Genomic DNA, 24272 nt, shown 5'->3' with positions numbered 1-24272 from the left:
AGCTCGGGTCGCAGACATCGCCGCCGACACGCGCACGGGACACGAGCGCGCGCAGCCCGTGATGCTGACGAAGCTGACGTCGGGCGTTCTAGCATTCAGCGACTGCGGCACCGGGAAATCGATCATTGGTTTTCTGGATGATTTGGCCTTTTACAGGACGGTTTCGGGTGTCTCAAATGCAAGCTTAATTTGCTCAATGGAGCCCTGCCCATTGCTCATCGTGGTATCGCGTCACAGTGGCTGCGCCTGCAGACTCCGTTCCTGTCCAGAGATCAATTCGTCCTTGTGGTCCGAGCTGAGTTCCTGCCGATATACTATGGCTACCGGATCCGACGCGAGCTCGGCTCCCGAATGCAAAACCCCAGATGAGGGTGTGCGAGAATATTTTTGGGCCATGCAGGAACTCTTTCGACGCACTGATCTCAGCACCACCGAGTCCGCTAAGGTCTCACATGTTTTGCGAAGGTGCACCCTCGCTTCAGACCATATCTCATTTGATATCCATTCCCCTCCCTTGAGGAACTTGAGGGCTTTGCCCAAGAAATCACGAAGACGCACTTTTGGGAGCAACACTACGCTCCTCCGCCACCACCAGTCGACGTTGAACTCGAGGCAGCCTGTGCCGTGAGGGCGAGACACACTGGGACAGTACCGTTGAAGGGTCCCCGGCCCTGAACTTACGTGGCGGGCCCGCATGGACAACTCGGTTCTCTTGGCTCCGTTTGCGGAAACTTCACGGCGGCGGGGGCCCTGCACGGCCAGGGATTCGCGCGACAATGTTGTGCCACCACTACACCGGTTCGCTCCCTCAAACCGGCAACGAAATCCTCTGGGTACTGGAGGTCCCTTTTGTTCCACTTATAGGCCGCAGGCACTCACAAGGTAGTGGGAAGATGCACACCAGGCTGGCTCATGCTACAGTTGTGGTCAGCATGAACAATACCGGCGTGAATGTCCAATGATGCCCTCGACATGGCGCTTTTCCACCCTGGGAAACACTGCCCGCGCTGGTAACTAGCTCCCCAACATCGCCGGAGGCCGAACTTACCGAGGATGAGCAAAGTGACCTTCTTTCTGTTTGCCGCATAGAGCGCACTAGCTTTGCTAGCTCTTGTTCAGTATCATATATCAAGGTACATGTTTTAGGCACGGAGATATCCGCACTTCTATATACTGGCGGCAGTGCCTCTATCGAGATGACAGTTTTCGCGTGTGCCCGACGAACTCACACAATGTAATACGCGCTTGAGAGCTGCTACCGGAGCAATAGTAACGGCACGAGCAGCGGTGCGCTCTCTAAGGAGCAAGACAAGTCGACAGCGTTTAGTTATTGCTCGGGGTTGGCAATACCCATGCTACTTGGCGGGAATTTTATTCCCGTGAAAACAGTGTTGGATTTCAGAAACGGCGGCTTGCGAGTTCTTGTCGAAAAATGCGCTTTTGAGGATGCGCAGAAACAACAGCTCGTGTGCACGCTGGAGCCGTTCGCAACCGTGTTCACGGAAAAGCCAGGCTGCGCTCATGTACCGCATCCATAAAGGAAATCCACGACCTTGGAAATGCAACCCAGGATTACTGAGTGCGCACAAGCGGGCGTTCCTGAAGGAGATGATTGACACCGATGTGGTGAGAGTGTTACAGAGGCCTTCGGCTTCTCGTGTAGTTCTAGCGCCTCAAAAAGATGGCACAGCTCGGTTATGCGTAGACTATCGACGCTTAACAGACGCCACGGTTCGGGATGCTTATCCGCTTCCCTTAATTCACTCGATTCTGTCAGGTATGCATAGTGCAACGGTATTCACTGCAGTCGAGTGCTCTCCGTGATTTTCGCAAAATAAAATGGAACCAGCTGATATCCCTAAATTCACTTGCTATAAAGGACTCTTCGAATGTGTCCGCATGCCATTTGGTTTGAAGAGCTCACGTAGTGGTTTCCAGCGCCTAATGAATATTGTTCTCTACGAAGGGCGGTACAAAGTCGTGCTATAGTATGTAAGGATGATGTCATCTTCTCGCGCAATATTGAGGAGCGCTTAGAACACCTTGCCATCGTTATTCAGAAACTGCAGAGTCGGATTTGCCGTGAACCCAAAAAACAACCAGTTAGCGTGGTGAAGAGTAGACTTGCTAGGTTTTATTGTGAACGATGGTCAGCTTCTTCCTAATGGCGTGAAGCTTCGCGTCATTGCACACTATCCTTGCCCGCGCGAGGTCAAGAGCTTGGTTTAGATTAGAATGATTAGATCCTACCGTTCTTTCATAGCATGCTACGCAGATCTCACAATTCCGCTTATTCAACTATCACGGAAAGGCGTAAAATGGAGTTGGGGTGACTATGAGCACAACGCATTTAGAACACTGATCAGTGTACTTGCTGAGACCACAGCTCTAAAACTCCTAGACTTAAGCAAGCCGTTTGTGCTACAAACAGACGCTATCTACTACGGTCTAGGCGCTGTTCTACTACAGGAATCGGAGGGTGAGTCAGCCAGTTGCATGCTACTTCCCAGTTGAGTCGCTACTTGCCAGTTGAGTTCTATTTGGCCAGGCATGCGGGAGGACGTTTTACTATATCCACGAAGCCGTTCAATTGGTAAATGAGTAAAACCACGTGTTGGCCTGCCACCGGGCTTGATGCAGCCAGTTGTAACTCAAAGCTCCTGTCAAAGTGTCGCGTGAGAGGTAATGTGCCCTTTCCCCCGAACACCTAAGGGCAACCGCTATTTATTGGTGGATACTGACCACTTCACGAAGTGGGTCGACTTATACCCATTGCGTGTTCTTACTTCACGGAACATGTGGTGCTGTCTCCTTGGTGTTTTCTCGTGTTTTGGTTTCCCACCACATCTGATAACCCACGAGGCCACTCACTTCACGAGTCGCACATTCTCTAAGACACGCTCTGACTTTGGCATCAAACACAAAAAGACAACCCAATACCATCCAAGGGTTAACATAACAGAACGCATTTACAGGAACCTGAGGTCCATGCTGATGACACATACCACCGATCAGATGGAATTGGATGCTAAGCTTTCGGAAATATCATTTGCAGCGCGTACTACGGTCAACAGATCCACAGGTTTTACACCTATATATCTGGACGTTAGCAGGGAAATTTCATTTCCGCTAACCCATACATTGGTACCGTCGCATTTGGCTTATTCCGCTAATGGCAATTTCGGCAATGCATGACGTAACCAGCTTACAAACGCTATGACTGCTGCTTGTGAGGAATTGCATAACGCTCGGCTCAAGCAAACAAGTTAGTTAGTTAATTTGGGTTTAATGGCGCAAAAGCGACTGAGGCCATGCTGCGCCAGCCACAAGATATTAGGAATTCAAGTCTTAAAGCAGCACAAGCTGCGATACTTTAGAGTTTGTGTAAAAAACCAGTTTCTTCTAAAAAGCTGAACAAGTCAGTGAAGGGCACTAGCGGTTCATCTCCGAGTATTGATGCGGGGTGCAAAGGTATGTGTAAGTTGTAGAGATTTTGTAAAAGCCTTTGTCTCTGTGTTTCGATGTTTCGACATGTCATAATAATGTGCATTATGGTGAGAGGTTCATGACACTTCTCGCAAGTTGGCGGGTTCTCGTTTTGAAGTAGAAAGTTGTGTGTCAGGTGTGTATGCCCGATTCGAAGTCTGCATAGTATCACCTCATAGAAGCGTTGCTGGTGACTGCACGACTTCCATTCTCCAAGCAGGGGTTTTATTGTGTGTAACTTGTTATTTGTGTATGAGTCCCATTCTAGTTGCCACTTTGATGTCAGGGCCTTATGAATCGCTCGGATACTGTCTTTGTATGGAAGTGTTGTTTGTGTTATACCTTTGTGCGCAGCTATGAACGCGCATCTATCTGCTGCTTCATTCCCTGGTATCCCGCCATGGCTTGGGACCCAGCAGAATCGTATGGTTCTTCCGTATTCATTATAGGCCAACATGTTTAGGATATTACCAATTAGGGGTTCAGACGCGGAGTTAAGGTTTAGAGATCTGAGTGCGCTTAACGAATCGGTATATATGATAGCATTTATCTGCTTGTCGCTGGTTATTTTTTCTACTGCCGTCCATATTGCAAAAACTTCGGCGGTAAACACTGAAGAGAAATTATTTATTCGAATGCTATTTTGCCAATTTTTTGTTACGATCCCAACACCTACGTATTGTTGTGTTTTGGAGCCGTCAGTGTAAAACTCCGTGTAATTTTTATATTTTTCTTGAATGGCTCGGAACTCTTGTAATATGTGTTCTTGTGAAATGTCTTTTTTCTTTAGATGTGTTAGTGTCCAGTCACATAGCTGTGAAAAGTTGTACCATGGTGGCAACCTTGGTGGCCTTTCAGCAACCTGCAGGGCCTCATGAGGAACGTCGTAATTTTGACAGTATTCTTCGTGTCGTAAGATTAGTGGCCGAATCATGTTTGGTTTGTTTGTGTAGTGTATCCGTGATTTGCACTGTGTTACGATGCTGTGGCATATATGTTGTGGTGATGATCGAATTCGTAATACATAGGAAAGTGTAAGTAGTGCTCTGCGTTGCTGTAAGGACGGCTCATTGCAGTCAACATATAAACTTTGGACAGGCGATGTTCTGTACGCACCGCTCGCCAGTCGTAGGCCAAGATTGTGAACTGGATCAAGTCGCTTAATGTAGGACTGCCTAGCTGCACCATAAACTACACTACCGTAGTCGAGAATGCCACGTACAAGAGACCGGTATATACGTAATAGACATGTTCGGCCAGATCCCCAGTGCTTTTAGCACTGGGGATCTGACTTTGAAATTTGTAGTCTTCTTTGACCGGCAGCGTTGTACCATACAATGTGAGAACTGGAGTGCAGTGCAGACCTCGCTTCTGGGAAAAGAGAACTGTAACAGTTTTGTGTGTTGAAAACCGAAAACCATTTTTGTCGGCCCATTGTGTCAGATTATTTATCGTTATTTGTAGTTGTCTTTCGCAGGCGGGTAGATTTGAAGCGCGGCAAGAAACTTGCAAATCGTCGACATATAATGAGTGCATAACAGATGATGGGATAATTTTATTAATAGAGTTCATTTTGACTATGAAAAGTGTCGTGCTCAGAATGCACCCTTGTGGTACGCCATTTTCTTGTGTAAATGTGCGTGAAAGTGTTGTGCCGAGACGCACTTGAAATGTTCTGTTTGACATGAAATTACATAGACAATTTAGCATTCTGCCGCGAATTCCCAGGTCAGCCAGGTCTCTTAGGATTCCATATCGCCACGTCGTATCATAGGCCTTTTCTAAATCGAAGAAAACCGTCAGACAATATTGCTTGTGTAGGAAGGTGTCACGTATTTCCTGTTCTAGTCGTACGAGATGGTCAATGGTGGAGCAACCCTTTTTGTATCCGCACTGGTGCATATCTATTAGGCGTCTTGTTTCAAGAATAAATGTGAGTCTTGTGTTTATGATGCTCTCATAGGATTTAGCTAGACAGCTTGTTAACGCAATGGGTCTATAGCTACTAGGGGATGTTGCGGGTTTACCAGATTTTAGAAAGGGCACTACTATCGCATTTTTCCAATCTGTGGGCATTACCCCAGACTCCCATACCATATTGAAAAATTTAAGAAGTGTCCCTACCGATTTCTGAGGTAAGTGTGCCAGCATTGTGTATTGGACACGGTCAGGACCTGTTGCCGTTTTTTTACCGGCAGAGAGAACTCTGTTCAATTCATGTATTGTGAGGGGGTTATTATACATTTCAGCTGAAGCCCCAGTGGTGGGCAGTCTGTTTCTCCGCCGACTCTTTATATTTTAAGAATGAATTTGAATAGTTTGCCGAGCTGGAAATGTTGTAAAAGTGTTCACCTAATGAGTTGGCCTGGTCCTGTAGTGTTGTATGTGTGCCTGGGCATGTAAGTAGTGGTATTGTGTAAGATGAGTACTCTCCTTTAAATTTCCTCACCTGGTCCCACATTCGTTTTGATGTTACCGTACTAACAATTGAAGAGATGTATTTCTGCCATGATGATTTTTCAGCATGTCTGCGAATGAACCGTGCTTTGGCTTTCGCTTGTTTGAAGGTTAACAGGTTGCTATAGGTGGGGTACCTTCGCAGGATTCCCCAGGCCTTATTTTGTGCTTTTTTAGCGTCGGTGCACTCCTTCGTCCACCAGGGGTTTAGCTTTTTGTGCACAATACCCGATGACTGGGGTATGGCCTTTTCTTCCGCACAGATTATAACCTCCGTGATTTTTTTATAAAGTTTGTCAATACTTAGCTCTGGGGAAAAGACATCTTCTAGTATCGCGTTCTCCATAAAGACCGGCCAGTCCGCGAGCTGTAATTTCCATCTACGTGGTCTAGTTACTAGGGTTTTTGGTGATGATAGGAGTTTGATGACTGCGGGTAAGTGGTCGCTGCCATATGACGTGTCGAGAGCTTCCCATTTAAGATCAGTAAAAAGTGAAGGTGAGCAAATAGCTAAGTCTAAACAACTAAAAGTGCGGGAAGTTGGTGAAAAGTAGGTCGGGGCGCCTGAATTTAAGAGACAGATGTCATTGGATAAAATAAAATCTTCAACCAACTGTCCTCTTTGGTCAGTTTTGACACTCTCCCATAGTGTACAATGAGCATTAAAATCCCCTACTAAAACAAATGGTTCTGGTAACTGATCTGTTAAATTTTCTAATTGTTTAGTAGTGAAGAGGATGTGGGGTGGAATATACAGTGAGCAAATGGTGATGGTTTTGTAAGATAGAATGGTGACAGCTACGGCTTCTAAAGGTGTATTTAATTGGACGTTTCGGGTAGGAGTGCCGCCCTGCACGACTATAGCCACTCCGCCTGACAGACGGGTGGAACATTCGCGGTCCTTTCGGACGACAGTGAAACCTTTGAGAATTTGACTATTTTTTGGACCGAGATTTGTTTCCTGAAGACATACAGCAACTGGTGAAAAAATGTTGATGATATCTTTGATGTCACCTAGATTGTGCATGAGACCTCTACAATTCCAATGAATAATAAAAGCCATCTTAAAATGAAAAGGTAAGAATTGGCACTACGGAAGGATAAGAGGTGAGATGTTAGGTGACAGATTTAAAAAGGCTTATACAAATGAGCGATAACCTTCAGGCTATCGCCTTCTTAATTTGAGTGGTTATTGGGATCTTGTCCCTCTTACCGCGCTCAAGAGAGCGCTTGTCCGTCGGTGTCAATGACACCGGTGTTCTTGTGTCGATCTCCATCGCTCTTTCTGAAGCGCTGGAAGACCGAGAGTTGGGCGCCGAGACACGTGCCTCGGGCCTTGGGGTTCGTTTTATCTTAGGGCCCTGCGGGACTGGTGTTTGCAGGGCCTTGGAGGAGGATGGAGCAGCGTCGGCTGCTTCCATCACGGGGGCGGGAGGAGTCACTGCGGCACCACTGCGCGTGGGCTCGGAGGACTCCGGAGGCCTCTGTGACGCTGCCCCCGACTGCGTCACATCGGCGTAACTTCTACGCGGAAGGTATGATAGCCGCTTTCTGGCTTCAAAGAACGAAATTTTTTCTTTGACAGTTAGTGCAATCACTTCTTTTTCTTTTTTCAAGCAAGGGCAAGACCGCGAGTAAACTGGATGATCTTCTTTACAATTAACACAATGTGGTGGAGAGGTGCAGTTATCTGATTGGTGATCATTGGAGCTGCATTTAGCACAGGTTGCTTGGCCTCGGCATGCATGTGAAGCATGTCCGAACCTTTGGCACTTAAAGCATCGTCTAGGGTTAGGGATATATGCTCTGACATTGACTTTAACATAACCTGCATCGAGTGAAGTAGGCATTTCGCTTGTTCCAAAGGTGAGTATGACATGTTTGGTGGGGATTTCTTGGTTGTTTCTGCGGATTACTATTCTTTGTACTTTTGTCACATTTTGTTCTTGGAAACCCTCAAGGAGTTCCTCATCGCTCAATCCAATAAAGTCTTCTTCAGAAATCACTCCCCGGCTTGTGTTCAGTGTTCTATGTGGTGAAATTGTCACTGTGGCGTCGCCAATACTGGTAAGGTCAGTGAGCTTCTCTGCTTGGTCTTTATCATTCAGTTCTAGGAGGAGGTCCCCGCTAGACATTTTGGAGGCTTTGTACGTCGGTCCGATTTTTTCTTTCAGGCATTTGGCTACAAGGAATGGTGAGAGTATTCTTACTGGCATGTTGCTTTCGCTGTGTACTACATAGAACTTGGGGAAGGATGGTGCATTGCTCCGAAAGGAGAAATGAAATGGTACTTCGGTGCGGCATCTTTTCAGACGCCGATCATAGACGACAGAGGTTTGTGCTGCCATAGAAAATGAGTATGTTCGGCAACAGCGCCGACCGCCCACAACGGAGCCCAACGAGGGGACGCGGCAGAGCTTGTCTACAAGCCTGCACGACGCCAGCCGTACGCCGTCGCTATAACCAAATATGGTGTACCCAAGGTAGGATATCCACACAAGGTTAACCCTTGCCGCCGTAGAGAACGGAAGTAAATGGAAAAGAGAAGAAGACAGGAAAGGTAAAAAAGTGAGAGATAAAGACGAAGGTTTGAGGAGAGAGACATAGGAAGAGGCGACTACCGATTTCCCCCGGGTGGGTCAGTCCGGGGGTGCCGTCTACGTGAAGCAGAAGCCAAAGAGGTGTGTTGCCTCCGCCGGGGGGCCTTAAAGGTCCGATCACCCAGCATCGGCTCAACCTCCAGGATCCCCCTTTCCCCGGACACGGCTAAGCCGCGCACGACTACACGCGGGAGGGTCCAACCCTCGTGTGCTCGGGTCCGTGGTGTCGCAACACCCCAAACGCCTGCTGACGCAGACGCCCCTGCGGGGTCAAGCAAACAAGTGAATATAACTCGCAAGTTTCATAGGTCTGTTGATGGTCACTGCATTTCGCACAAGTTTGACGCTCTCGGTAGCTGAGCGAACCATGGCCAAAACGCTCTCATTTGAAGCATCTGCGGAGATTCGGCACGTGTGGTTTAACACGGAGCTTGATGTACCCGGCCTTGATAGACTCGGGCAGGACACTTGAAGCGAAGGTGAAGATTAGGTGCTTGGTCTGGATTTCTTTGCCATCCAGCCTCCTAATTCTTTTGACACTGACAACATTCTGCTCACTTAAGCCCTCCAAGAGCTCAGCCTCTGTCAGCTCTAGCAAATCTTCGCCCAAGGTAAAGCCGTGCGGTTAGGAGTTACTGGAACTTGAACATCCCCAAATGACACTAGACTGGAGAGCTTTCCGTACTGTTTCTGATCATAGACCTTCAAGAGGAGAGCGCCATTTGCCATTCTTGATGCCTTGCAACATGGTCTAAGAACGTCAGTTAGAGACTTGGAAACTAGAAAAGAAGGTGATTTTTCGTACTTGTTTAGCCGATTTTTCTGAGTGAATGAGGTGGAATCGCGGAAATTTCGGTCTTTGACATCCAAAGAACAGGAACACATCTTCCATGCGCCCTCTTTTGGAGGGCGATCAGGGAGTGGAGGGAAGGAACTACCCATAAAAATATTTAGAAATTTCAGACTCCTAGGTGGCTGACCAACCATGGAGTATTTAAAGGGCACGCTGCGGGCGCTGTGAAACAGGTCTTTCAAACGCCAGCTGTTCGTTACCGCTATAACCGAATATGACATAACCTAAGTAGGCTACTCATACAGAGTTAACTCTCGCTACCTAGAAAATGGGAAGTAATGCAGAAAAGAGGAGAAAAGAGGGAAGGTTAAAAGTGAGACAGAAAGACAAAGAATGCAGAGGAGGACAGGAAAAGGCAACTAGTGATTTCCCACAGATCGGTAAGTCCTGAGGTGCCATCTACGTGAAGCCGCGGCCAAATGGGTGCGTTGCGTCGCCGAGAGCCCTTAAAGGTCCAAAAACAGAGCATCGCCTCAACAACCGGGATCCCTTTTCCCGCGGAGACTGCTAAGCCCCTCATGGTTAGACGCAGGAGGGTCCAGCCCTCATGTGTTCGGATACGTGCTGTTGCAACACACCAAACGCCTGCTGACGCAGACGCCCCTGCGTGTCCATAAGTTGCGGGTCGAGAGTAGCCTGCGGGTCCAGATTTGCCGACAAACATTCGCCAAAACGGCGTGGTTGCTTAGTCACTACGGCGTTGCGCCCCTAAGCACGAGGTCGCGAGATCGAATCGCGGCCGCCACGAACACACCTTGATGGGGCGGAATGCAAATTTTCTTGCTTTTCTTGAAAAGAAAAGCAAGAAAACATACTCTAATACATGCTTTAATAATACTCTAATAATAATACATACTCTAATAACAATAAACATACTCTAATAATATAAACATACTCTAATAATAATAATAATATATGGGGCTTTACGTGCCAAAACCACATTCTGATTATGAGGCACGCCGTAGTGGGGGACTCCGGAAATTTTGACCACCTGGGGTTCTTTAACGTGCACCTAAACCTAAGTACACGGGTGTTTTCGCATTTCCCCCCATTGAAATGTGGCCGCCGTGGCCGGGATTCGATCCCGCGACCTCGTGCTCAGCAGCCTAACAATAAACATTCTCTTGCATATATTTCATTTATTTTCACCTTAAAGGCCCGGAGGCATTACATAAGGGAGGGCTTTAATCCTTGTAACAATGTTAGAAGAAATGTACAGAACAGTAAAAAAACAACAATAAACAAATACAAGCCAGGAACAATTGTGAAAAAGAAAGGAACATCGTGTTAGAGTAAGGGTCGGTAGGATCAGTAATTAAGCAGTGTGGTTATTTAACATTTCGCGGAATGTTTTACGGTCAGTACATGACACGATATCTTCTGGGAGATGGTTCCAATGGGTTATAGCGTCGGGAAAGAATGAAGTGTTCATGGCAGACGATCGGGTATTAATGTTTGCTATGGGACGACTGTGGCTTAAGCGAGAGGATGTACGTAAGGGTGGATTTAACAGGGAATGCCCGGAGTGTTGATGGTAATAAAAGGTGTGAAGCAAGCAGAGACGAGAGATGATCCGGCGGGAAGCAAGTGATGGTAGTTTAAGTGTACGTTTTAGTGCGGTTATGCTGGTATCACGAGCGTAATTGGAAGTTATAAACCGAGTAGCGCGATTTTGTATTGCTTCTATGTCATAGGTTAGATATGATTGGGAAGGGTGCCAGATAGATGACGCATATTCTAACTGAGGACGTACGAATGTTAGATATGCTAGCTTTTTTATTTCTGGTGATGCGGCTTTCAGGTTGCGTTTTAAATATCCAAGGGTGCGTGAAGCATTAGAACAGATGATGTCAATATGAGTTGCCCATGATAGTGTCGATGTCATGTGAACGCCGAGATATTTGTAAGACGGGGCATGATTGATAGGAGCTGAATTTATTGTGTAGGTGTGACTGGTTAAGCTGTGGTTGCGGGTGAATGACAGAGCTTTGCATTTAGTAAGGTTAAGTGGCATGTACCATTTCTCGCACCATACCGCGATAGAATCGAGATCCTGTTGTAGTGCGGCAATTTCATTCGAGCTTTTGATTGGGGAATATAGGACACAGTCATCCGCGAAAAGACGCAATTTATTCTTAACGTTAGCAGGTAAGTCATTGATGTAGATGAGGAATAGTAGAGGCGATAAACCAGCACCCTGTGGCACACCCGATGTTACGCTGCTAAGGGATGAATTATGGTTATTTGCAGAGGTAAACTGTGTGCGCCCTTTTAAAAAGTGTTCAAGCCAGGTAAGCAAGCTATTTGAGATTCCGATAGATGCGAGTTTTTGAAGTAGGTGATTGTGGGAAACGCGGTCGAATGCTTTTGAAAAATCCAAGAAAATGGCATCAATCTGCAAATGAAAATATATGATAAAGGCAGACTGTAAATCATGTATTCTCGTTTTCTGGCAAGGCTATTGAACGTTACGTTGTCTTCTGCTGCACGTTAATCTTCAGTCCTACTCTAACACTTTTTCGGATCACGTCCTCAGTCTTCTATTGCTCGTCAACTCTAGCGATGCTAAACAGGATAATTCCATGAGCACACTGTTGGTTGCATGACTATTGCCGTTGACCTACACTCGTAATCTTTCGCACTTAAATTCCTAGAATACTTCTAAGCATGCAGTGCTTAGCATTGGAGAGGTCTATTCTTGCGTGAGGCCTCTTCGATCGGCATCTTGCAATTTTTCTTTTGGAAAACGAACGTAGCTCTGGAGTCCCTATCGGCACTTGCTAAGGCATTCACGTATGCTTCATTTACTAATCGAGTATTTCATGCCTCTATGACTACTGGTATCGCCCTTGAACCAAATGCATTTGTCCAATCTCCGAAAGCCATACAATGAAGTCGGTTGTAAATCTCAGAAATACCTCATTGATGTCATTCATCTGATTCATTGTAGAAGGCCGCTTCCTGAAGCTAGCCAGTTCTTAGGCTTGATTGAAGTTATGTATAGCCCTGAGTCTACTGGAAACTACGTTGGTGAATATTTTGTACCATACTGAAAGCAAGCACCGGCCTCCTCCTAATGGGCGTATAGTTCTTCTGTTCTTTGACGCCTTCCTTCATATGGATTAGCGTGATGTGGAAAATCTTCCAACTCTCTCGTATACTTGAAGCCTTAAGGCATTGCGTATAAAGGGCCGCATGCTTTTCCTGTATACTAGCCTCTGCATCATTAGTTAAATGGACTATTATTCCATGATTTTCTGCCACCTATCCCTGGGACACTTCTTACAAAGCTCTTCTGAGCTCATGGCTAGTTACACATCTGTCTTCTGAACCCTCGGCGTAGTTGAACTGCGTGCTCTGCATTTGAGTATAAAATTGCTCTGCCGTTTGTAATATACATAAAATTGCTGTGACACTGCCGGGCCTATCTTTCATGGCGATCATCTTGCTAATTTCTACGCTAAGTAGCGTTCTCACTGATTTTATGTTACCTTTTACAACTTTTTACGTATACTTAATAAAAAAGCACACAAGAAATATGTCAGACAGCAAAATGTTTTCACTGGAATCATCGTCTTCTTTCCTATGCTTCAACACCTCCTTACATACGTTTAACAAAAAAAAGCATAACGTTATTAGGTCAGAAAGAATACTCACGTTCAAGAAAAGTTGTGTAGCATCATTTGCAAAAAGGTGCATCTGCATTACTTTGCAGGTGTTAAAATAACTGTGTTGAAAGTAGATATCGTCATTTACACTGCTCCAATCCACTCCGTCGTAGCGGCCGAATTCTACTCCATTCAGGTAGCCCTGTGTAAAGAAAAGAAAATGTGGCATGTTGGTTTAGGCAGTACACGCCTTCAAAACCAGCTTCATCATCATCATCATCATCATCATCGTCATGATCATCGTCGTCGTCGACGTGGTCGTTGTCGTCGCCATCGTCGTCGTCGTCGTCGTCAGCAGCAGCTGTATTTGCATTACTTTGCAGGTGTTGTAATAAGTGTTATGAAAGTAGATGATGTCATTTGCAACGCTCCAATCCAGTCCGTCGTAGCGGCCGAATTCTAGTCCATTAAGGTAGCCCTGCTGCTGCTGCTGCTGCTGCTACTGCTGCTGCAGCAGCACCAGCAGCCTGGTTACGCCCACGGCAGGGAAGAGGCCTCTCCCATACCCGTCCACCTTACTTTCTGCCGCCACCCCCTGCTACGCTTCCCTTCCCGTCGAATCCAGTCTGTAACCTTCAATGACGATCGATTATCTTCCCTCCTCATTACATGCCCTGCCCATGCCCATTCCATCTTTTTTTTATTTCAACCAAGATGTAATTTACTCGATTTTTGTTTCCTCACCTAATCGGCTCTTTTCTTATCCCTTCACGTTACACCATCATTCTTCTTTCCATAGCACGTTGCATCGTCCTTAATTTAGGTAAAACCATTTTCTTAAGCCTCCAGGTTTCTGCCCCATGCGTGAGTACTGGTAAGGCACAGCTGTTATGGACTTTTCTCTCGAGGGATAATGGCAGCCTGTTCATAATCTGAGAATGCCTGCCAAACGCAACCCAGCCCATTCTTATTCTTCTGATTATTTCAGTCTCATGATCCGGACCCGCGATCACTAGCTGCCCTAAGTAGATGTATTCCGTTACCACTCCCAGTGCTTCGCTACCTATCGTAAACTGCTGTTCTTTTCCGAGACTGTTAAACATTACTTTAGTTTTCTGCAGATTAATTTTTTACCCACCCTTCTGATTTGCCTCTCCATGTCAGTGAGCATGCATTGCGATTCTTCTCCTGAGTTACTAAGCAAGGCAATATCATCAGCGAATCGGAAGTTACTAAGGTATTCTCCATTAACTCTTATCGCCAATTCTTCCCTATTCAGGTCTCTGAATACCTCCTGTAAACATGCCATGAATAGCATTGGAGAGATCGTATCTCCCTGTCTGACGCCTTTCTTTATTGCGATTTCGTTGCTTTCTTTATGGAGAACTACGGTGGCTGTGGAGCCGCTATCTTTCTGTATCTAGATAGATATCTTTCTCTATTTTTACATACGGCTCATCTGAACCCTGATTTCGCAATGCCTCCATGACTGCTGAGGTTTCGACTGAATCAAACGCTTTCTCGTAATCATTGAGAGCTATATATAAGGGTTAGTTAGATTTGGCACATTTCTCTATTACCTGAATAATAGTGTGAATATGGTCTATTGTTGAGTAGCCTTTACGAAATCCTACCTGGTCCCTTTGGTTGACAGAAGTCTAAGCTGTTCCTGATTCTACTTGCGGTTACCTTAATAAATACTTTGTAGGCAACGGACAGTAAGCTGATCGTTTGTCATTATTGAAGTCATTGGCGTTCCGTTTTTTATGCATTAGGATTACGTTAGCGTTCTTTCAAGATTCAGGTATGCTCGAGGTCATGAGGCACTGCGTATACAGGGTGGCCAGGTTTTCTAGAACAATCTGCCCACTATCCTTCAACAAATCTGCTCGTACCTGATCCTCCCCAGCTGCCTTCCCCCTTTGCATAGCTCCCAAGGCTTTCTTTACTTCTTCCGGTGTTACATGTTGGATTTATAATTCCTCTAGACTATTCTCTCTTCCATTATCGTCGTTGGCGCCACTGGTACTGTATAAATATCTATGGAACTCCTCAGCCACTTGAACTATATTACCCATATTAGTAATGATAGTGCCGGCTTTGTCTCTTAACGCATACATTTGATGCTTGCCTATCCCTAGCTTCTTCACTGCTTTTAGGCTTCCTCCGTTCGCGAGAGCATGTTCAATTCTAGCCATATTATACTTCCTCATGCCAGCTGTTTTACACTAGTTGGTTAACTTGGAAAGTTGTGCCAGTTCTATTCTAGCTGCAGGGTTATAGGCTTTCATACATTGGTCTTTCTTCTTCAGATGTTTCGTCTCCTGCGATAGCTTACTGGTATTCTGTCTAACGGAGTTGATGATGATGATGATGATTATGATGTGTGGTTTTTTGTGGTGCATGGTTTGGCCAAAGAGCGCCATGACAAATGGTAATTTATTTATTTATTAATCATACCCTCAGGGTCATTACGGCATTATAGAGGGGAGTGGTTACAAGCAAGAACGGGTAAATTCAACAAACAGGAGTTATTAGTGCAGAAAATTATGTATATGAATATGTATAAACAAAACTATTTAACAAATGGCACCTAGATATACAATGCTAGCTAAGGCATTTGTGAGTACAGGTTGAACAATATGAAAAAAAAGGTTCCTAGTTATACAGTGTTAGCTATGACATTCTTGAATAATTGGTGATCTGCGCTAGTGGCTATCGAGGCGGGGAGGTGATTCCACTCATTGGAAGTGCGTGGTACAAATGACTGCAAAAAAGCGTTCGATCTGCAAAATGAAATGTCAACCTTATGAATGTGGTCTGTAATGTTGTATGTTGAAGATGCTTTATGGAAGATGAGATTTCGCTGTAACGTGGCCTAAAAATAGTCGCTGTAATGTGCGTTAAATATACGAGCTATAAAATTATGGCGATGATTAATGACGAATACTATAAACATTAAAATCCATCGTACGAGAATGATGCAAAATAGAAAATATGTAAGATAGTAATAATACTTGGAGCACTGCTGCCTCGAAAAAAACACAAGGCCCTTGAAACACAAGGGCCTAGAGGCATGTGCTATACTAAAGAGCTCTCGCAGCGGCATCCTCTGAAGAGAGGACCCGCTACGAACATGTCGGGCTAAAAACATGCAAGACAACATCTCTCAGAAAACGTAGGACTGCGCTGGTGTCAGATAAAGGTTCCGGGTCGAGCAACATTACGGGATGTAGGGGGATGTGCTGCCGGTATGCTAGGGAAAAATGTTTCCTTCTTTCAGATTCGGCTGCCCGACACTCCAGGAGGACGTGGAGGACGGTCTGCCCCTCCCCGCATCTACCACAGGTTGGAGGATCATTTCTAGTGAGTAAAAAGTTATGCGTGCCAAACGTGTGTCCTATTCTGAGGCGACAGAATAGGAGATCTGTTCGCCGTGATTTTGTTACGGAGGGCCAAGAACCTAACTGTGGCTTTATTAGATGCAGTTTATTATTTACTTCTGCGTCCCACATACGTTGCCAGTGGTTTCGTAGTTTTCTTCTTAAGAAAGGCTTCAGGTCTGGGACAGGGACTGAACCAGTAGGACTAAATGCATGCAATGACATGGATGTGGCCATCTGGTCCGCTGGTACGTTTCCCTCAATGCCCCTATGTCCAGGCACCCAGCATATAATTACATGCTGGTTAGACATATACGCTCTACAGAGAAAGGAATAGAGCTCAGTAATTACGGGGTTTCTGTGTTTACAGTGCGACTTCAAGGCTTTTACGATACTTAAGGAGTCTGTAAATAAAATTGTTTTTTGAATATTTGATTTTCTGATATGTTTCACAGCCGACAAAAGGGCATGGGCCTCAGCCGTAAATATACTTGTATCAGGGTGCAGTACACCGGATTCCGAGAAGGATGAAGCAATGGCTGCGTTGGACACCGCGGCATGCGACTTAGAAGCGTCTGTGTAAAACTCTGTGCACGAGTACTTGTACTGGAGCTCCAAGAAGTGCATTTTGATATGTGTCTCTGGCGCATGTTTAGTGACCTCTACAAAGGATGTGTCACACTCTATCAGTTGCCACTCCCAGGGCGGTACTAGCTTAGCTGGAGGCATTAGGCATTTTTCGAGAACTGGGACATCCATTTCCGTGCTAACTGTGGTATAAAGTTTGTAAACAGGGATAAAGTGCCTCAGACAGGCTGGCCAGCGTTTCGATAGGAGGACCCATCTTCGTCAAAGGCGGCCTCGTAATCCTCGGCGTGTTAGTTTTAAAGGGTTAGTGCAGTGACGTCACGTGCGGGTGTTGTCGCTGGCGGCTGGTTTTAAAGACAGAGATTACAAGAGGAAACAAGCGCTGTCGTCCGGCGTCTGTGAGCTTCATTCTCAAGACGAGGGGACAAGAGCATGAGAGTGGGCACGCGGGGAGAAAAGAAAAGAAACAGAAGCAGAAAAAGGGAAAAAAGGGGGTGGGGGAAGCCCGGGTGCCACCAAGACGGACAAAAAAGGGGGGGAGTGAAAGAAAAAGAAAGAGAAAAACGAAACCTTTAAGAAATACGGGGGCTTGGGAGCGTGTTGGGGATGCGAAAGGTTAGGAGGTATTCAGGGGGAGTCGTTGGCGGCTTGTTTTTGAGGCATTAGAACGGCCGGTCAAGCACTCAGCGCGCGAGTAAGACAAAAGACAAAAAAAGAAAGGAGAAAACCCAGACACACACAAAGAAAAAAAAACATGAGTTGAAAGTGACTTGAGTAGCATAGTAGTAATACGTCGAGTAATTTTGAAATAGTTAAGGTGGCGACGAGGAGTATGCGGTGCAATGTATGGGGTGACTGAAAGGCAGCGGCATGGTCTTTCAAGGCGCACTGCCCCACGCGCTTAATGTAGGTGTCGTTACGGCGGCATCCAGAGATGGCGATACTCTGGGTTGAGGCGCCGAAAAAGGCATATTGACTTTGGAATGTGTTGTCGAGGGGGTTTCAAGAAAAAAAAGGTATAAAAAAAGGTAGGAGGGAAGGGAGAGGGGTAGGGGGGCCGAAACCGGTATAACAAACAGGAGGATGACGTGCGCAGAAGCGGGCGGGGGCAAGTGTACATGGAAGAAGGGGATCGTACAGTTGGTATAGACGTAAAAACCTGAAGAGTACATTAAATTGAGTAGTAGGCAGGAAAAAATTTTTTCGAAATGGAAGAGTAGGTGAGGTTAAGAATTAAAGTTGGCTGGTGGCCTAATGTGTTTTGTGTATTGGTTGATGATATGAGAGTTTCAGATTTAAGTTACAGCTTTTAAAGATTCTAAGTTGCGGCGTGCCAAATTAATTCCTCTCGGGTGTAGGCAATTAAACTTGTGTATGAGGTATGATTCCGTATACTTCCTTTCGCGAGGGGAACGGAAATTTGTTTGTAGTATATAGAGCCTTGCTTTGTCAAACATTTGTCCATGTTCGTTAAAGTGGCTGGCTACTAGTTTGGGTAAATTGTGTTTTGTGTCCGCGCGGTGACCATTGAGTCTTGGATTAATTTGTTGTCCAGTCTCCCCTATGTATTGTTTGCTACAAGCGGCGCATTCTAGACAGTAGACTACGCTGCTTGGTGTGAAGGTGAAAGCCGAAGTTACCTTGTGTGTGTAATTCGACGCTGTACTTTTTACTGTAGTTGTAGATTAAATGTGTTTGCATGTAGAGCACTTGGGGCGGCCACAGGTGCTCTAGTCAAGATATCGAGCATCTGGGCCCACTTCGCCTCGCACATGTGCAAATATCAACAAATACACTGCCAACCTTGTGCAATAACTATGCGTGAGCAGTGAGGTGAGAATGGCAAGTGAAAATTGGTATAAAAACAGCTACCATCGTGCGATGACCACGGTAGATTTCACGCGCCTACATTTTTAATGCGCTCGCTCTGTAGAGATCTCTAGAAGCGTAAAAAAATCTATAGCGTCAACGAACTCCCAGCAGCGAGTATCAGGTAGGTGACAGCAAAGAACGACGGAAATACTTACAAGACGGGTTGCATGATTAAATTATTAATGAGTTTCAATGGCGCAGGGGCATGTGTTTCCAAAGAGTGCGAAATACATGGTGGACTAAGTTGATAATGGTACATGATGTGAAGGATGTAATATGAGTGTAAATATTCCTAGGATTCCTTAAAATATACATGCACTAAAGCATGACAATGAAAAATGTTGTGTGCTATGATCACGAAATATTTGTTGCGAACAGAAATAATATAGTAAGGATATGCAAGTAGCACTAATGGCCCGTGGTGGCCCCTGAGAGTAAACGCCATAAAGTAAGTGCTCTAAATATTGTCACACCAGCACTCTTTGATACTAGGCTGTACCACGGATTGCTTGGATGTACAACGTGCAGTACGCAGATATCGTTTTAAAAAGTCGCAGTTTCGCCCGAAAAGTGAAGCATCGATTGTGATATCAAATTTGCGGACAGCTATAGGAAGTAAGGATAGTAGTTTTATCGACCGTGTACATTGCAAATTTTCGATTACTCATTGAATTAACAAGCACGGTGCCAGCGCCCGCAAGCAAACATCAACACATCACACGCGGTGGGTCCGGCCAGTCGTAAAAACGTTCTTGTTAGCAAGCGCGGCAGTACCAGCCAGCAAAGTGGCCCTGCGCTCTATCGCTTCACCGCAATAGTGGCGAGAACACAACCCAGTGGTCCGTCTGGAGCGCGCTTCCCCGAGTAGAAAACGCCCTCCCCCATCCTTGCCCAACGGCGGACATTGTCTTCCTCGCATATGGCTTTCAAGATACAGCGGTCCGGGCGGGGCGCGCATACCCGAGTATAACGCGCCCCCATCCATCCTTACCCAGGGCGGACATTGTATTCGTCGCATATGGCTTTCAAGATACAGTGGTTCGAGTGGCGCGCGCTTCTCCGAGTATTACGCGCCCTTCCCCATCGTTACTCACGGCAGACATTGTCTTTGCCGCATATGGCTTTCAAGATACTATAGCGGTCCGGGAGGGACACGCCTTCCCGATTATCACGCGACCTCACCAATCCTTACCCATGGCAGAAGTTTTCTTCGTCGCATATGGCTTTCAACATACAGTGGTCCGGGTGGGCCCGCCTCCCCGATTAGAATGCGACTTCCCCCCTCATTACCCACGGCGGACATTGTCTTCGTCGCTTATGGATTTCAACATACAGCGGTCCGGGTGGTGTGGGCTTGCCGGAGTATAATGCGCCCTCACCCACCCAGATACGGTGGTCCGGGTGAGGCGCACCTACTCGAGTATAACGCGCCATTCCCCATCCTTACACACGGCAGACATTGTCTTCGTCACATATGGTTTCAATATACAGCAGTCCGGGTGGGGCGCGCTTCCCCGAGTAGAACGCGACTTCGCCCCTCCTTACCCACGGCGGACATTGTCTTCATCGCATATGGATCTCATGATATAATGGTCCCACAGGGACGCGCCTCCCCGAGTATATGGCGCCCTACCCCATCCTTACACACGGCAGACATTGTCTTCGTCGCATATGACTTTCAAGATACAGCGGGCCGGGTGGGTCGCGCCTCCCCGCGAATAACGCGCCCTCAACCATTCTTACATCTCGACGGACATTGTCTTCCTCGCATATGGCTTTCAAGATATAGGGGTCCATGTGAGCGCACCTCCCCAAGTATAATGCGCCCTCCCGAATCCTTACCCACGGCAAAGATTGTCTTCATCGCATATGGGTTTCAAGATACAGCAGTCCAGGTGGGGCGCGCCTCCCCGAGTATAACGCGCCCTCCCCCATCCTTACCCCACGGCGGACATTGCCTTCGTCGCATATGGCTTTCAAGATACAGTGGTCTGGGTGGAGTGGACCTCCCCGAGTATAACGCGCCCTCCACCATCCTTACCCATGGCAGGCATTGTCTTCGTCGCATATGTCTTTCAAAATACAGCGGTAGGGTGGGGCGCACCTCCCCGAGTATAACGCGCCCTCACCCATCCTTACCCACGAAAGAGAATTCTTTATCGCTTAGGGCTTTGAAGATACAGCGGTCCGGGTGGGGCGCGCCTGCCGAATTGTAACGCGCCGTCACCCGTCCTTACCCACGGAAGACATTGTTTACGTCGCATATGGCTTTCAATATACAGTGGTCAGCGTTGGGCGCGCGTCGTCGAGTATAACGCGCCTTCCCCCATCCTTGCTCACGGGAGACATTGTCTTCGCCGCATATTGCTTTCAAGATATAGCGGTCCGGGTGGGACGCGCCTCCCCGATTATCACGCGGCCTCACCCATCCTCACCCATGGCAGAAATTGTCTTTGTCGCATATGGCTTTTAAGATAGAGTGGTCCGGTGGGGCGCGCCTCCCCGAGTAGAACGTGCCTTCCCCCATTCTAACTCACGGCAGACATCGTCTTCGCCGCATATGGCTTTCAAGATACAGCGGTCCGGGTGGGACGCGCCTCCCCGATTATCACGCGCCCTCACCTATCCTTACCCATGGCAGAAATTGTCTTCGTCGCATATGGCTTTCAAGATTGAACAGTCCAGGTGGGGCGCGCCTCCCCGAGTATAACGCGCCTTCCCCCCTCCTTACCCACGGGGGATATTGTCTTCGTCACATGTGGATTTCAAGATACAGCGGTCCAGGTAGGTCGCACCTCTCCGAGTATAACGCGCCCTTCGTTATTTTATACTCACGGCGGACATTGTCTTCGCCGCATATGGCTTTCAAGATACAGCGGTCCGGGTGGGACGCGCCTCCCCGATTATCACGCGGCCTCACCCATCCTTACCCATGGCAGAAACTGTCTTCGTCGCATATGGCTTTCAAGATACAGTGGTCCGGGTGGGACGCGCCTATCCCATGATCAGGGACCCTCACCCATCCTTACCCATGCCAGAAATTGTCTTCGTCGCATATGGCTTTCAAGATACAGCGGTCCGGGGGGGGCGCACCTCCCGAAGTATAATGCTCCCTCCCCCTTCATTACCTACGGCAGACATTGCCTTCGTCGCATATGGCTTTCAAGATACAGCAGTCCAGGTGGGGCGTGCCTCTCGGAGTATAACGGGCCCTTACCTATCCTTACCCCCGGCAGACATTGTCTTCGCCGCATATGGCTTTCAAGATACAGCGGTCCGGCTGGGGAGCGCCCTGCCGAGTATACCGCGCCCTCACCCATCCTTACCCATGGAAGACATTGTCCTTGTCGCATATGGCTTTCAGGATACAACGGCCCGGGTGTGGTGTGCCTCCCCGAGTAGAAGGCGCCCTACGCCATCCCTACCCAGAGCAGACATTGGCTCCTTCGTATATGGCTTTCAGGATACAGCGATCGAGGTGGGGCACGCCTCGCCCCCCCCCTCCAGTATAACGCGCCCTCATTTACCGTTACCCATCACAGACATTGTCTGCGTCGCACATGGCTTTCAAGATAAAGCGGTCCGGGTGGAGCGCACATCCCCGAGTATAATGCGCCCTCCCCCATCCTTACCCACGGTAGACATTGCCTTCGTCGCATATGGATTTCAATATACTGCGGTCCTGGTGGGGCGCGCCTCCCCGAGTATAACGCGCCCTCCCGCATCCTTAGCCACGGCTGAAATTGTCTTCGTCGCATATGGCTTTCAAGATACAGCGGTCCGGGTGGGTCGCACCTCCCCGAGTAGAACGCGCCCTCCCTCATCCTTACCCAGAGCAGACATTGTCTTCGTCGCATATGGCTTTCAAGATACAGCGGTGCGGGTGGGTCGCACCTCCCCGAGTAGAACGCGCCCTCCCTCATCTTTACCCACGGCCGACCTTGTCTTCGTTCCATATGGCTTTCAAAATACAGCGGTCCGGGTGGGGCGCGCCTACCCGAGTAGAAGGCGCCTTCTCCCGTCCTTATCCACGGCGGACATTGCCTTCGTCGCATATGGCTTTCAAGATACAGCAGTCCTGGTGCGGCGCGCCTCCCGGAGTAGAACGCGCCCTCCCCCATACTTACTCCATGGCGGACATTGTCGTCGTCGCATATGACTTTAATATACAGCGGTCCGGGTGGGGCGCAGTCACTGTGCAACCACGGAGGGTCCCGAATATTGCTACATGCTGATTTTATATGTATGTTGAACACAGTAGTAAATAAAGGTCATGCAGTACCAGATTTGGCATTTTATGAAACAAACTTAAGAATACTACAACACTTAAACAGTCAGCGTGTATGACGGTTTATTGTTTTTTCGTTTTCCTAACATGTTTGTCCACCGACAATACTGCGTGTGACTCAGTCATAAAGATGATTGTTTCAATGTGACCAACATCGAATTCAGAGAAAGATGGCCTGAATGCTGCATAAGACGTACCCGCATAAGATCTTGATGCGTCAGTGAGATAGTCAGAGCGTGAGCATTTCGTTTAAAGTTCTAGAAAGTGCGTCTTAATACGTGCCTCTGGGGGTACTTAGTGATTTCGATGTCACATTCAATCACCTGCCACCGCTATGGAGGTAAGCGCTTCGCTGGAAGCATAGGCAAAGTTCAGGAAAAGGAACACTCATTTCTTGGCGAAGCTTCCTCACATGAAGTCAGGAGGGCTCAGTCCCTGTGGGTAGATTATAGAACGGTGTGGCACAAGTTGTGTCCTTTACAGAGCTGTAAAGAGGATGTTCAGCCTTCAAATGTACTTTAAGAAAATATGTGAAACTAGATTATGTTGTCTGTACGTGGATTGCCCATTCCTTTGATTCTACGTAAAGGCTTCGAACAACACTTCTCGTGAATGCACCTGTGGCCGCGCGAATTCCTAAATGCTGAACAGGATCAAGCGTTTACGCTCTCGGTGTGGCAGAGTGGTAGACCTTTGTACCGTAATCCAAGCGCAATCGTACGAGTCTTTTTTATACAGGCTTCTTGAACATAACTGCCGACGTATCTGCTGTGCTATGTGCTCTCTCTCTCTCCTCCCCATCTTTCATCCCCCCATCCCACTCCCATGTGTAGGGTAGCAAAGCGGTTGAGCTAAACTGGTTAACCTCTCTGCCTTTCCTTCTCCACTTTTTTCTACCTTCCTTGTTGAAACCTTCCCGTCACTGCCACATATTGTATGGGAGAAGACTGTGAGCGTGCTCATTGCTTTCAAGCATTTAGTCTTGAGGCCTTCGATGTGTGTGAGGAAGGATAGTTTCAAGTCGATTATAGCTCTTGAATGCTTGTGCTCCACGTTCAGAGGTAAGCGCTGTACGTCGAGTTTGATATTCGGCTCAGGTACCATGCCTGCCTTCTTTGCAGAAAGGACGCAAGAGCT

General features: G+C 47.3%; 2 protein-coding genes across 2 annotated transcripts in view; both read right to left on the bottom strand.

The window, feature by feature from the left end:
• Positions 1-24272, bottom strand: part of LOC135908314 (uncharacterized) — a 494518-nt gene that overhangs the window by 310678 nt on the left and 159568 nt on the right. The gene's annotated exons all lie outside the window — the stretch shown is intronic.
• Positions 1-24272, bottom strand: part of LOC135908315 (uncharacterized) — a 259955-nt gene that overhangs the window by 79709 nt on the left and 155974 nt on the right. The window contains exon 5 of the mRNA XM_070541266.1: positions 13054-13206. Within this exon, the coding sequence (XP_070397367.1) occupies positions 13054-13206 (153 nt within the window). The remainder of the gene's footprint in view (positions 1-13053; positions 13207-24272) is intronic.

The sequence above is a fragment of the Dermacentor albipictus genome, chromosome 6, assembly GCF_038994185.2.
Source record: "Dermacentor albipictus isolate Rhodes 1998 colony chromosome 6, USDA_Dalb.pri_finalv2, whole genome shotgun sequence".
NCBI lineage: Eukaryota > Metazoa > Arthropoda > Arachnida > Ixodida > Ixodidae > Dermacentor > Dermacentor albipictus.
Note: the sequence above shows the minus strand (reverse complement) of the source record. Positions and strands in the feature narration are given on the sequence as shown.